The sequence below is a fragment of the Trichomycterus rosablanca genome, chromosome 7 (assembly GCF_030014385.1).
Source record: "Trichomycterus rosablanca isolate fTriRos1 chromosome 7, fTriRos1.hap1, whole genome shotgun sequence".
Classification (NCBI taxonomy): Eukaryota; Metazoa; Chordata; class Actinopteri; order Siluriformes; family Trichomycteridae; genus Trichomycterus; species Trichomycterus rosablanca.
Window position 1 is genome coordinate 39,864,747 of NC_085994.1, and position 14,319 is coordinate 39,879,065.

Sequence of the window (14,319 nt, forward strand, 5' to 3'; positions counted from 1 at the left end):
TGAATCTGATGTATTTTATTTGCTATCATTTATCATTTATTAAAATCCCATTATGAGTGCAGATTTCAGTGTTTTCTTTTTGGCATGCAAGTCATTTATTACATTTCTACAACATTTAAATTCAAACAGGTCACAGTTCAGACACACAGAAACCAGGACAGAAGGACGTCCGACTGGGATGGTTTGAGCATGTGCGGAGGAGGGATGAGAGTCCTATGAGGAAAAAGGTGCTAAAGAGGGGTAACATGCATGTGGTTGGTGTGACGGAGGAGGATGCTCAGGACAGGGTTAGACGGAGACGAATCGACCACTGGGGCGACTCGTAACTGGAGCAGAAAGAAGCTAAACTAGCTTAGCAAAATCTAAAGGGTTGGTTTTAATGTTTTGGCTCATTGATTAATGGAACCAAACACATCTGGGCTGACTACATTTGGGGTAACCTGTGTATGTTTATTTTTTCGGCAGTGCTCATATTAAAGGCACACGCTTTGATTTCTGCATTACCCCTGGAACCCGAGACCTCAGCTAACATCACACGTAAACAACTGGGTGATTATAGATGATAAGATGTGATTAATCACAGAGCACTTTAAACACTTACACAACACACTTACACCCAAAGTATGTTTATTACTAGACTGGTTCAGGGCTCCGTCCCAAACACTACAACGTAAACAGTCTGATGAAAAATGTTCACAAGTGCCTGCAAGCAACTGTATTTTATGGCCGTCTTGATTTTGTTTTCTGTACAGACAGCACCCTGGGAGGAGCACACTACATTTATGTATTCCGCCACCACTCCTACTGATACCTCAACCAGCCTTTAGGAGGCACTGTTGCAGCAGAATGAAAAAGATTCCTTTAGCACTATTTTTCCTCCCTGAAATATGTCCATGTGGGTCAGTTAATCCCCCAACCAGGTCATTTGTGGGCTGATATCAAGTTCAGCGTTTGGGACGGAGCCTCTGGCTCACTGACACAGAAACAGGAAACAGGACGCCACAGATTTAGACCCGATATTGCCTTGATAAGATCCTAGAACTATTTTATCAGTTTTAACATACACAGAACATACAACAATTCTGAAAGGAACACTCAGCTACAACGTGTGTGTGTGTGTGTGTGTGTGTGTATGTGTGTGTGCTATGTGATATTTAAATGTCCATTTACAGTTTATTTTGTTGTTCTTCAGGCTTGTCTAGTGCATCTCTCCCAGCAGTTCTACGTTCTATTTCCGTTTTACCAAGTATTTTCCAGTGAAAGATGGGACAGGACAAAAATACTGACCAATCACAGTCTGTCTTAGTATTTCTGCATCAGCAAAACATTAAATGTCATAAACAGTTCAGTGTCCATTGCTTCAAGTGCTTCAGCCAGCAGGAAGATGATTCATGGATATGGTTTTGTTCTTGATGTGCAAAGATCGTCGACCCTTTATCGGGACATCATGCGCACAAACTCTACAAAACAGGAGAAAGAAACCTTGGTTAGACGCCATTTCGGGTCAACCGAATTCTTTAACATTCAATTTAAATATTGTAGGGTTTGGTATTGCTGATTGGCACATTTCGAAGAAATACATTTATTTTGTTAGAGATGATAGTGCTCCTTACACGGGGCACCAGAAACAGTGGTTTCTTGTATGCACAGAGGAAATTCCAGATATAATCCAAAAACCACAAAAAAAACCCCACTGTGATCTTCTGTTAATTAGAAGTTCATGATCCACAGTCAAGCAAGCTTTATATGCCCATCGGCTTAAATGCTGCTGTGCATTAAAGAAGAACCTTCTCCAAAATCGTCAAACTTGAAGCTCAACTTTAAGCAGAAGCAGGAAATTCTTTCTGTGCAACTGTCCACAGTCAAGCAAGCTTTACATTGCCATGAGCTTAGTGCCTGCCATGCAGAAAGAAGAAATTCCTGTACTGACTTCTTCTTTGTTTGTTCTTGTATGCACAGCCTTTAGGTAAGTACATGGCAGAATGGTTGTAGCCTAGCTGTTAACGTACTAGACTAGTACTCAAAATAGTAATCAAAAGGTCACTGGTTCAAGCCCCACCACTGCCAGGTTGTCACTGTTGGGCCTTTGAGCAAGGCTCTTAACCCATAATTGCTTAGACACTATACTATCGCTTTGGATAAAAGCATCTGCTAAATGCCGATAATGTAAATATGTAAAGCTTGCTTGACTGCAGACAGTGACGGTCACATCCTCAGAGCTCCTACTGTGCAGCAGACCTGTTTTTGGTGGTTGTTGGACTTCATTTCATTATTCAGGCTAATTTTCTTTCAGCACTGAGTGAAAGTATTGGTTTTTCTTTCCACCCTTAGCAAGAGACCACTGTTCCATGTACCACTAGCCTTATATATACCTGAGGTACACAATCCCAAAAAATAAATAATAATATCAAAGATCAGATAAGCATTGGGGCATCAGTGCTACCAAACCATCGTTCTTACCGTCAAAGTCGACACGACCATCACCGTTCAGGTCGACGTCCTTCAGAATGTCCTCCAGGTCTCGATGAGCAACCTAATGCACAACAGGTTAGAAATTCATTATTGTTTATTTTTAACATAGGTGTATACACAATAAATTTAAATGTTGGTGATACTTTACTGCAAATCCCAAATCAGTGATGTAGAACTCAACACATGTAGTAGAGAGAGTAGTACAGGTAAACGCTCACCTGGTGTCCCAGTAGTTTCCTCATGGCCTCTCTCAGCTCACTGGTACTGATCCAGCCATCACCGTTAGTGTCAAACTAACAGAAAAACAACAAATATATCAGCGTGTACGCGTCAGTCATTCAGGGTTATAGATTATAGTTATATTACAGTGGCTGTTCTCACCTCTTTAAAGGCGTTTCTGAGCTCCTTAACTCCAATCATATCCGCCGTTTCTGCCAACAGCTTCGGTCCCATCAGTCCCACAAAGTCATCGAAATCTACATGACCTCCCACTGACAAACACACACACACACACACACACACATCATACACACATATAGTATACTCACTTACAGTATAAACACATATCATACACACACACTCACACATAAATGTTATACACACATACAGTATACACACACAGTATACACACATTATACATGCAAACAGTATACACACAAACAATATACACATTTACTGTATACACACATCCAGTATACACACACATCCAGTATACACACATACAGTCTACACACACATACAGTATACACACATCCAGTATACACACACATACAGTATACACACATACAGTATACACACACATACAGTCTACACACACATACAGTATACACACAAACAATATACACATTTACTGTATACACACATACAGTATACACACACATACAGTATACACACATACATTATACACACATACAGTCTACACACACATACAGTATACACACACATACAGTATACACACACATACAGTATACACACACATACATTATACACACATACAGTCTACACACACATACAGTATACACACATACAGTATACACACACATACAGTATACACACATACAGTATACACACACATACAGTATACACACATACACACATACAGTATACACACATACAGTCTACACACACATACAGTGTACACACATACAGTATACACACTCACAAACATTATACACACTCATACAGTATACACACATATTACACACACATTATACACACAGTATACACACATACAGATACACACACATTGTACACACACACAAACAATACACACACATAAAGTATACACAAATACTGTACACACAAACAATACACACACATTATACACATATACTATACACACACATTAACATTACACACATACAGTTTACACGTATACTGTATACACACACACTCACACGCAAACATTAAACACACACAGTATACACACACATTATACACACATACAGCATACACACATACAGTATGCACACACAATATATAAACACATTATAAAAACACATTATAAAAACACACACACACTCACAGTTCATGTTGATCTGTTGGCTCAGTTCGATCAGTTCCATCTCCGTGGGCATGTACCCCATCGTCCTCATACAGTTCCCCAAATCCTTACAGCTAATGAAGCCGTCCTTATCTTTATCAAACTCCTTAAAGGCTTCACGCAGTTCTGCATGAACACACACACACACACACAGTAATGATGATTAACCCTAATGAAATACAATATAATCCAACAACTACTACATTAATAATAATAATAATAATAATAATAATGACATATCTAAAGATCCGAGGGTTAATAAAGTTCAGACTCACCCTCGATCTCCTCGGGTCTCAGCTCTCGGTCCTGTAAATGAAAGCGAAGTGTAAGAGCCATTTAAGGTCATGCAGTAGTGAGATGGAGAACAGAACCGCTTTAAGAATGATCCTGTGATGATGACCTTCATGCTTTAAATAAACTTAGTATACAGTAAAAATAATGTTTAAATGATTTTTGCACACGACTGTATAGTTGTAGAGAAGTGCTGACCAATCAGCTGCAGGACGCTGCCCCTCTCCACCCCTGTCTGGCTGGCTTTTTGCCCGTAGGTGTGTGTGTGTGTGAGTGAATAGGTGAGTGTGTAGTTCCCTGAGATGGATTGGTACTCAAACGGGGGTGTACATCTGCCCTGTGCCCAGTGGGAACCAAATTTTGAGTGTAAATAAAATCAGTCAAACAGTTCTACACACACACACACACACACACACACACACACACACACACACAAGAATACATACACAAATACACACACAAATACACACACACACCTAACACACATATACCCACTCACACTTCCACAAGAATATATACACATACACACTCACACTTCCACAAGAATATTTATGCACACACACATACACTCCCACAAGAATACACACACACACACACACACACATATATACAGTGTATCACAAAAGTGAGTACACCCCTCACATTTCTGCAGATATTTAAGTATATCTTTTCATGGGACAACACTGACAAAATGACACTTTGACACAATGAAAAGTAGTCTGTGTGCAGCTTATATAACAGTGTAAATTTATTCTTCCCTCAAAATAACTCAATATACAGCCATTAATGTCTAAACCACCGGCAACAAAAGTGAGTACACCCCTTAGTGAAAGTTCCTAAAGTGTCAATATTTTGTGTGGCCACCATTATTTCCCAGAACTGCCTTAACTCTCCTGGGCATGGAGTTTACCAGAGCTTCACAGGTTGCCACTGGAATGCTTTTCCACTCCTCCATGACGACATCACGGAGCTGGCGGATATTCGAGACTTTGCGCTCCTCCACCTTCCGCTTGAGGATGCCCCAAAGATGTTCTATTGGGTTTAGGTCTGGAGACATGCTTGGCCAGTCCATCACCTTTACCCTCAGCCTCTTCAGTAAAGCAGTGGTCGTCTTAGAGGTGTGTTTGGGGTCATTATCATGCTGGAACACTGCCCTGCGACCCAGTTTCCGGAGGGAGGGGATCATGCTCTGCTTCAGTATTTCACAGTACATATTGGAGTTCATGTGTCCCTCAATGAAATGTAACTCCCCAACACCTGCTGCACTCATGCAGCCCCAGACCATGGCATTCCCACCACCATGCTTGACTGTAGGCATGACACACTTATCTTTGTACTCCTCACCTGATTGCCGCCACACATGCTTGAGACCATCTGAACCAAACAAATTAATCTTGGTCTCATCAGACCATAGGACATGGTTCCAGTAATCCATGTCCTTTGTTGACATGTCTTCAGCAAACTGTTTGCGGGCTTTCTTGTGTAGAGACTTTAGAAGAGGCTTCCTTCTGGGGTGACAGCCATGCAGACCAATTTGATGTAGTGTGCGGCGTATGGTCTGAGCACTGACAGGCTGACCCCCCACCTTTTCAATCTCTGCAGCAATGCTGACAGCACTCCTGCGCCTATCTTTCAAAGACAGCAGTTGGATGTGACGCTGAGCACGTGCACTCAGCTTCTTTGGACGACCAACGCGAGGTCTGTTCTGAGTGGACCCTGCTCTTTTAAAACGCTGGATGATCTTGGCCACTGTGCTGCAGCTCAGTTTCAGGGTGTTGGCAATCTTCTTGTAGCCTTGGCCATCTTCATGTAGCGCAACAATTCGTCTTTTAAGATCCTCAGAGAGTTCTTTGCCATGAGGTGCCATGTTGGAACTTTCAGTGACCAGTATGAGAGAGTGTGAGAGCTGTACTACTAAATTGAACACACCTGCTCCCTATGCACACCTGAGACCTAGTAACACTAACAAATCACATGACATTTTGGAGGGAAAATGACAAGCAGTGCTCAATTTGGACATTTAGGGGTGTAGTCTCTTAGGGGTGTACTCACTTTTGTTGCCGGTGGTTTAGACATTAATGGCTGTATATTGAGTTATTTTGAGGGAAGAATAAATTTACACTGTTATATAAGCTGCACACAGACTACTTTTCATTGTGTCAAAGTGTCATTTTGTCAGTGTTGTCCCATGAAAAGATATACTTAAATATCTGCAGAAATGTGAGGGGTGTACTCACTTTTGTGATACACTGTATATATATACACACTCACACTCCCACAAGAATACACACATATACACACACTCTCACAAGAATACACAGATATGTGCACACACACACACACATACACTCACAAATACACACACATACACACTTACATTCCCACAAGAATACACACACATACACACTTACAAATACACACATACCTAATACACATACACACACACTCCCAAACGAATACACACACATACACACTCACATAAGAATACACACATATACTGTATATATACACAGAAACACCTAACACATACACACTCACAAATACACACACATACACACTCACACTGCCAAATACACACACAAACACCTAACACATACACACTCACAAATACACACACATACACACTCACACTGCCAAATACACACACACCTAATACACATACACACTCACACTCACAAAAGAATACACATACATACACACTCACAAATACACACTCCCTCCCACTCCCACAAGAATACACACACACCTAATATACGCACATGCACACACTTATATACGCACATACACACATCTGACACACACACACACACACGAACACACACACAGGTGTTCTATAACAGTGGAGAGAGACATTTTCCATCAACAGAAAAATCATAATAACAATTTCCATTCATCCATCACGAGGGTTTACTGAACACATGGAGAACATCTACAACTCTTAGATATACACTGTCATACCAGGTGTAAACACACACACACACACACACACACATGAAGCTTTATTGGCATGACAAATAAGGACATTAATATTGCCAAAGCTTAATTACAGTTTAGGAAGAAGAATAAAAAATAACAGTAAACTAGTACAACATATATAAATAGTTACAGAAAAGACGAGACCTTCACAACTGTTACCAGCCTAAAGTTCAAGACCTGGGGTCTGTCACGGTACAGGGGTGAGTGTGTGCCAGTGGCATGTCAAGGCATTATTAATGCTAAGGTACGTGCACATTACTGTCTGTACAGACGCCAGGTCACATTCTGTACGTGTTACAAGCCTCGGCTTCTTAGAATCGAAATCTGAATCTGAATGAGGCTTTATTGGTCAAGGATGCTGAGACGTACAAGTGATTTGTCTTACAACTTTTTGAAAAAACATGTTTTTGGTTGAGCGCGTTGCCACTGATGCGCCGCTGTTTGTACATCATCATTACATGAAAATCTTCTTCCCCTTAAAGCTTCTCTGAGCATCCAACAAGGTGGAAATCAGATGGAGCTAAATCTGGACTATAAGCGTCTTTCAGTCTCTCAGACACGACCGATTACTCCTCCTCCTACTACACACTCACCGCTAACCAAAATATAAAAGTAAGAAAACTTTTTGTAGATCTCACAGACTGTTGAGAAGCTGAGGTGTTTTATCAAGCAAGAGGAGAAAAATTCTACTTTCACACCTACACCAATCGACATCCTCAGATCCTGAACCATTACAGGACATTTTTTTTATAAGAAATAGTGGCATACAAGAGGTAAAACATGTACCCGTCCCCACTTTTTTGCAATTGTGGTTTTATAAAACATCACACACTGACAGGAAGATTTTAATTGAATTTAATTTAAGACTTATATTAACATCTAATTAGGATTTTTCACTCTGATAAACATATTAGTATTAAATACGGGGGTCCGCAGAGTATAGTGCTATGAGTCTGGGCGGGTCTGAACTGGACTGTGTGATTATATAATGCGAGCGTGAGTGCTTTGGGAAAACAGACTTTAATTAATGTACGTTTTGTTAGTGGGAGCAGTGGGAATTGTTCGCTGTGTTGTTATGGTGGCGTGTTCAGGCGTGCTAACGTGATTAGCACTATAATCTGCAGGGAACAGTTTACACAGCAAACCTCAGCACTGCAATACTAAAAACACACTGCGTCATGTGAGTCAGTTCCACCCTCATTGTTGAGCTACTGGTTGTTTGTCTGCCACATGACGCTCTCGCTGGCTAAGAATGGCCACCAGCTAGCACATCTGACCTTGGCACGTACATAAGACCACGCTACTCTCTCTGTATTCTACTCAGTCTGTCAGTAGGAGTCGCTGTTGCAGCAGCAGTGATGTGAATCCCCATCCAGTCTTCCCTCGCTCAGATACAAGCCCTGGCCAGTTGGGATGAATCTTGGAGGTGGGTTATTTCCACATGTTACCTATGTTATATCTTGACCAGGGTCGCTGTGGGACCAGTTTTCTCCAGATCACAGAGCACAAAGTAGTAACAAACCCAGACAGGGAGCCAATCCATCGTGGTGCCTCTGCCACTGGCCAACCAGTGTTAAAAATAATGTGTGTTCTTAATCATAGTTGTGATTGATGGTTCTATTAAATCTGTTTCATTCTGTTTTCACTTCCACTTAAATTCTTCTCGCTTTTAGGTTGTTCAGATTCATAAATATTTAGATATAATTATTTTCTTATTATCTTACAAATGCAAGGTAGAAATAATAAAAAGACTGGGCTTCTTAAATGGCATATGAGAAAATAAATACTATTCATTTGTTGTCTGTTTAACCATCACTTTATCCTGGTCAGGGTCATGGTGGGTCTGATTAATAGGGCAAAAGGCAGGAAACACCCCGGACAGGTCACCAGTCCAACACAGGGCACACTTAGTAGATTTTTAGTAGCTCCAGTTGCCCCGACTGCACGTCTTTGGACTTGTGCAAGGAAATCAGAGCACCTGGAGGAAACCCTCACAGACACAGGGAGAACATGCAAACTCCACACAGTAGGGACCCTGGATGCCCAGCTGGGGAATTGAACCCAAGTCCTTTTTCCTACGGTGCCACTGTGCCGCTCTAACTGCATTTTTTCTTAGCTGCCAGGACCTCAAACTTATATCACAACCAGCAATAATAAAGCATCGATAATATTAAAATCCGTTGTCAGCTTTTGTCAGGAGGGTGTCATTAAAATAAATGATTATAAATTATAATAAATGATTATAAATGATTATAATAAATTTTTATTAAAACTCAGATATCTGTACATGTTCCATCCAGCTACAGAACCACGACGTCCAGAAATAAACAAAAATATATCAATATAAGACGTGACCAGCTTCCCGTTCGTGATCTCTCTTCTGTTTTCCTCTCGGATGATTTCAAGGTCAGAGCGACCTTGTGATGGTCTTCTGGGAATTTGGGAGGGGTTTTGTTTTGACAAGAGCAGGTTCATAGCAGAAGAATATTAGAGGATGCGGTGACGGGAAACAGGAGAGACAGACAGAACATAAAACCAGAGAGAGCGATCTGTATTTTACATCAGGACAGACAAAGTGCAGGAGCATCGATACACAATGCAATGTGTGTGTGTGTGGGTGTGTGTGTGTGTGTGTGGGTGTGTGTGTGTGTGTGTGTGTGTGTGTGTGTGTTGGCATCCTTTTGATCAGCTGCTTACATATGCACAAACACACACACACACACACACACACACACACACACTGATTCATGGTGTGAAAGACAGTGAGAGACAAAACAACACACGGTCAAACAGATGCTTTTTTCCCAGTAAGTGTGTGTGTGTGTGTGTATCTGTCTGTCTGTCTGTCTGTCTGTGTGCTCACATAACACTTCATAATATGTGTTAGAATATATTAGTTCTGCTATTTAGGACGAGGCCGGCTCTCACCAAAAATAACCCCAGCCTTAAAAAATACCGCATTAACTGTTCCCGTTTCATTAGTTATCAAACACTGAGGCTGTGCTATAATACATATAATCGTGTGTGGGTGCCTCATGGCAACATGGGTCCTGCGGACCTGGGTTCAGTCCTTCCTTCGGTTTTACTTGTTTTTCCTGTGACATTGTGAATTTCATTTAGGTTCTCAGGTTTCCTTTAACCTCACATGCAAAAGGTGTTTTTTTATTGTTTAATTCTGCAGTTGTTTAACAGTAGGTGATAACTGTATACAGTAGGTGTTTATTAATGTTGTATATAGTAGGTGGTTGTTTAACAGAAGGTAATAATTATATGCAGTAGGTGTTTGTTATTGTTGATTACAGTAGTTAACAGCAGGTGTTTATCATTGTTGTATACTGTAGTTGACAATAGATGTTTATTATTGTTTAATATAGTAGGCGATTGTTTACCAGTAGGTAATAATTTTATGCAGTAGGTGTTTATTATTGTTACTATAGCAGTAGGTGTTTATTTTTGCTGAATACTGTAACAGTAGGTGTTTATTATTGTTGTATATAGTAGGTGATTGTTTAACAGTAGGTGTTTATTATTGTTACTATAGTTAGCAGTAGGTGTTTATTATTGTTGAATACAGTAGGCGATTGTTTAACAGTAGGTCTTAATTATTGTTACTATAGTTAACAGTAGGTGTTTATTATTGTTGAATACAGTAGTTAACAGTAGGTGTTTATTATTGTTGAATACAGTAGTTAACAGTAGGTGTTTATTATTGTTAAATACTGAAGTTAGCAGTAGGTGTTTATTATTGTTGAATACAGTAGTTAACAGTAGGTGTTTATTATTGTTAAATACTGAAGTTAGCAGTAGGTGTTTATTATTGTTGAATATAGTAGTTAACAGTAGGTGTTTATTATTGTTAAATACTGAAGTTAGCAGTAGGTGTTTATTATTGTTGAATACAGTAGTTAACAGTAGGTGTTTATTATTGTTAAATACTGAAGTTAGCAGTAGGTGTTTATTATTGTTGAATACAGTAGTTAACAGTAGGTGTTTATTATTGTTAAATACTGAAGTTAGCAGTAGGTGTTTATTATTGTTGAATACTATAGTTAGCCGGAGGTGTTTATTATTGTTACCATAGTTAACAGTAGGTGTTTATTATGGTTGAATACTTTAGTTAGCAGTAGGTGTTTATTATTGTTGAATACAGTAGTTAACAGTAGGTGTTTATTATTGTTAAATACAGTAGTTAGCTGTAAGTGTTTATTATTGTTTAATACTGTAGATGACAGTAGATGTTTATTATTGTTATTATAGTTAACAGTAGGTGTTTATTCTGTACTGCGGTGTTTGCTGTATTAAAAGTGTAAACACGACACAGAACGGTGTGTGTGTGTGTGTGTGTGTGTGTGTGTGTGTGTGTGCACTTGTTGTCTGGTTGTATCTCTGACCTGTCCGAAGACGGAGCTCAGAATGGGCCACAGGTTCACATCAGAATCCGCCGAGGACGCGGCGCTGCATGAGGAGGAAGCGGCGGCCGGTACCGGGGAGCACGAGGCGGCGGAGTCGGGGTGATGCGTGCGTGTCGCTGTGCGGGGGGAGCGATGCAGTAAACACGGGGAGGTGAAGGGGGAGGAGGCCGTGCCTGGCGAACCCTCGGAGAAAGAGCGAGTCCGGTTCGGTGCTGCAGCCGCGTGAACAGGATCCGTGAGGGTCTCGGGGGGCGGGGGGTCCCGCGCGGACCGGTGGTGATGGTGTCGGTGGTGGTTGTGGTGGTGATGGTTATGATGGTGATGGTGTCGGTGAGAGTGTCGGGGGGTTTTCCGCTCCTTCCCGCCGCCGCTGCTCTCCGGTGCGTCCTCGCTCGGTTCGGGCGGCCGGTCTGCGCGCGCGGGTTGGCACAGCGGTCTGCGCGAGCTCCACAGCGGCTCGTCCGGGGCTCGAGACTTTGTTGGTTTCCGATCCTCCGCCGAGCTCCTGATCAGGGACACGGTGGAGTCGGTCTTCGGGAGAGACAGACTCATGATGGGCTTCATCTGTACCTCATCCTGTTCCCGAAATGTGAAGGAACACAGGACGGAGGATGCAGCGCGTGAGGAAGGAGGGGTGTAATCAAGGTGACCCGGTATGACGAATACGAGCGCGTCGATACTCGGTTTTGCGATACACCTCGATATTCTGCATGCATAATGTGAATTTCACAAGGTGGGGTCTAAATGTTCATTATGTGATGGTACAAAGTGATGACATGCAATCGGTTTCCTTAAATAAAAACTTCAAAAGCAAAACATCAAAGTCTTGCAGTCTTGTGTAAATCACGTGTTGTGATCATTATTATGATTAAAGGAACAGTTTGGCCAAAATACGTGCCGGGGGTTCAGAGCAACACCGGACAGAGTTTCAATTCATCACACAGCAACACACACATTTATTTACGAAATAAATAATTTACAAAACAAAGACATATAAAGAACATACCAAACTCTTTACAGACTGTGATTGTAGGCAAAGATCGAACCCAGATCTACAGGACTAAAAATAATAATAATTATTATTATTATATTACTATGATTATAATATTATTATAATATCATTACAACATATTATATTATTATTTTAATAATGTATTATTATTATTATTGTTGTATTTAATTTAGAAATGAGAAATAATTCATATGATTATTTTTATTATTCTTATTATTGTAGTTATTATATTATTAATTTATTATTTGTTATTTTATTAATGTATTATTAGTATTAATATTGTTGTAATTATTTTATTATTCATATTATTATTGTTATATGTATTTTATTAATGTATTATTAGTATCATTATTGTAGTTATTTTATTATTATTTGTATTATTATTATTTGTGTTGTTTTTTTTCTAACATGAATTAGTTATTTTAATTGAGTACATTTCTGTCTTGTTTATTGTTTATTTTGAAAGAACTGAAACCAATCCGCCAATTATAATCATCATCCAGCTGTTTGTACTGTAAAACATCTGTGTTATCAGTTGAGTTACACTTACATATCAGCCTAATCAGGGTCGTGGTGTGTTCAGAGCCTGCCTGGAAACCCTGACACAAAGCAGTTCAGTATGTCTGTTGTCTTTCAGTAATATTTACATCGTTTGCATCCACTCCACCTGCAAAACCAGTGCATATTCAAATCTGCCACACCTACACTATTTATCTATTCAGAATCCACAACCAGAAGTATACGGCACAGTTGTTTACAGTGTAAATTCAGCGATTAGAATGAGTGTCTTAATATTTTTGTTCATGTTCTCCTCCATTTTTCCACACATCTGGAGAAATTTGCAAATGATGTCGAGACCAAATAAAGAGCCAAAAAATGGAAGAAACCCAACAGATTTTACTGGGTCTCTCTGATGGTAGATCCAAGCTGCCTCTGGAAGCAAAACCAGCACAAGAACTGTTCATCAGGAGCTTCAAGAATGGGTTTCTCTTACCAAGCAAGTGCACACAATCCTAAGATTACCATGTGCAATGCTGTAGAGGACGTCTGCACTTTTTGGGATATTTTACTGGGATCTGTTGTGTGGTGAGGAGTTGTAGCTGAGGTCATGAAAATACTTCTAATTCTAAAATAATGCCACTGTAGTTTGCTCATTAACCATTTCTAAGAACACAGTGCTGCTGAAATCCGGTGGTACGAGAGCTCGCACATCATTCCCTACCGACCTGTCAGAAACCAGACTTAGATCAGATAGAGAAGCGCTCGGTGCAGCCCTCCGTGCCGAGAGAGAACAATTTTTGTGAGATAAAAACAGAAGCAGCAGGTAAAATTCACCATGTTACATAACACACCTACGTACCTACAGACCGTGGGCTCATTTTGCATAAGTTACAGCAGCAGGCAAAATATTTTGGACGTCGATCTGACGTTAATTACGCGCTGCAGTCAAGCAGAGCTAAACAAATAAAACAAATCTACATATTTTGAGCTCTTTAAAGGAGATGTTTGGGTGCTTTCTTTTAGTTTCCTTAGCAAAGACACCACTGTTCCATGGGTGCTTTGAAATAAGCCCTGTTTATACACTGTCAAGTCAAATTATTATGACCGGTTCC

At 40.3% G+C, this 14,319-nt stretch overlaps 1 protein-coding gene across 1 annotated transcript; it reads right to left on the reverse strand.

Moving 5' to 3' along the window:
• Window positions 1–12,446, reverse strand: cabp1a (calcium binding protein 1a). The gene is made up of 7 exons (XM_062999555.1): window positions 11,674–12,446; window positions 4,291–4,321; window positions 3,998–4,141; window positions 2,854–2,963; window positions 2,691–2,765; window positions 2,461–2,533; window positions 1–1,460 (listed from the first exon to the last, which is right to left on the reverse strand). The coding sequence occupies exons 1-7, from the start codon at window positions 12,256–12,258 to the stop codon at window positions 1,435–1,437; spliced, it is 1,044 nt and encodes a 347-aa protein (XP_062855625.1). The 5' UTR covers window positions 12,259–12,446; the 3' UTR covers window positions 1–1,434.
• Between the last annotated feature and the right edge of the window lie 1,873 nt (window positions 12,447–14,319).

Bases quoted from the DNA above. Each gene is read 5' to 3' on its own strand.
- cabp1a (XM_062999555.1), bottom strand. From the start codon at position 12,258: ATGAAGCCCATCATGAGTCTGTCTCTCCCGAAGACCGACTCCACCGTG. The intron at 4,322-11,673 runs GTCAGAGATACA...TTTCATTTACAG, and splicing joins TGAGCTCCGTCTTCGGACAG to GACCGAGAGCTGAGACCCGA. The intron at 2,766-2,853 runs GTGAGAACAGCC...TTTTTCTGTTAG, and splicing joins TCAGAAACGCCTTTAAAGAG to TTTGACACTAACGGTGATGG.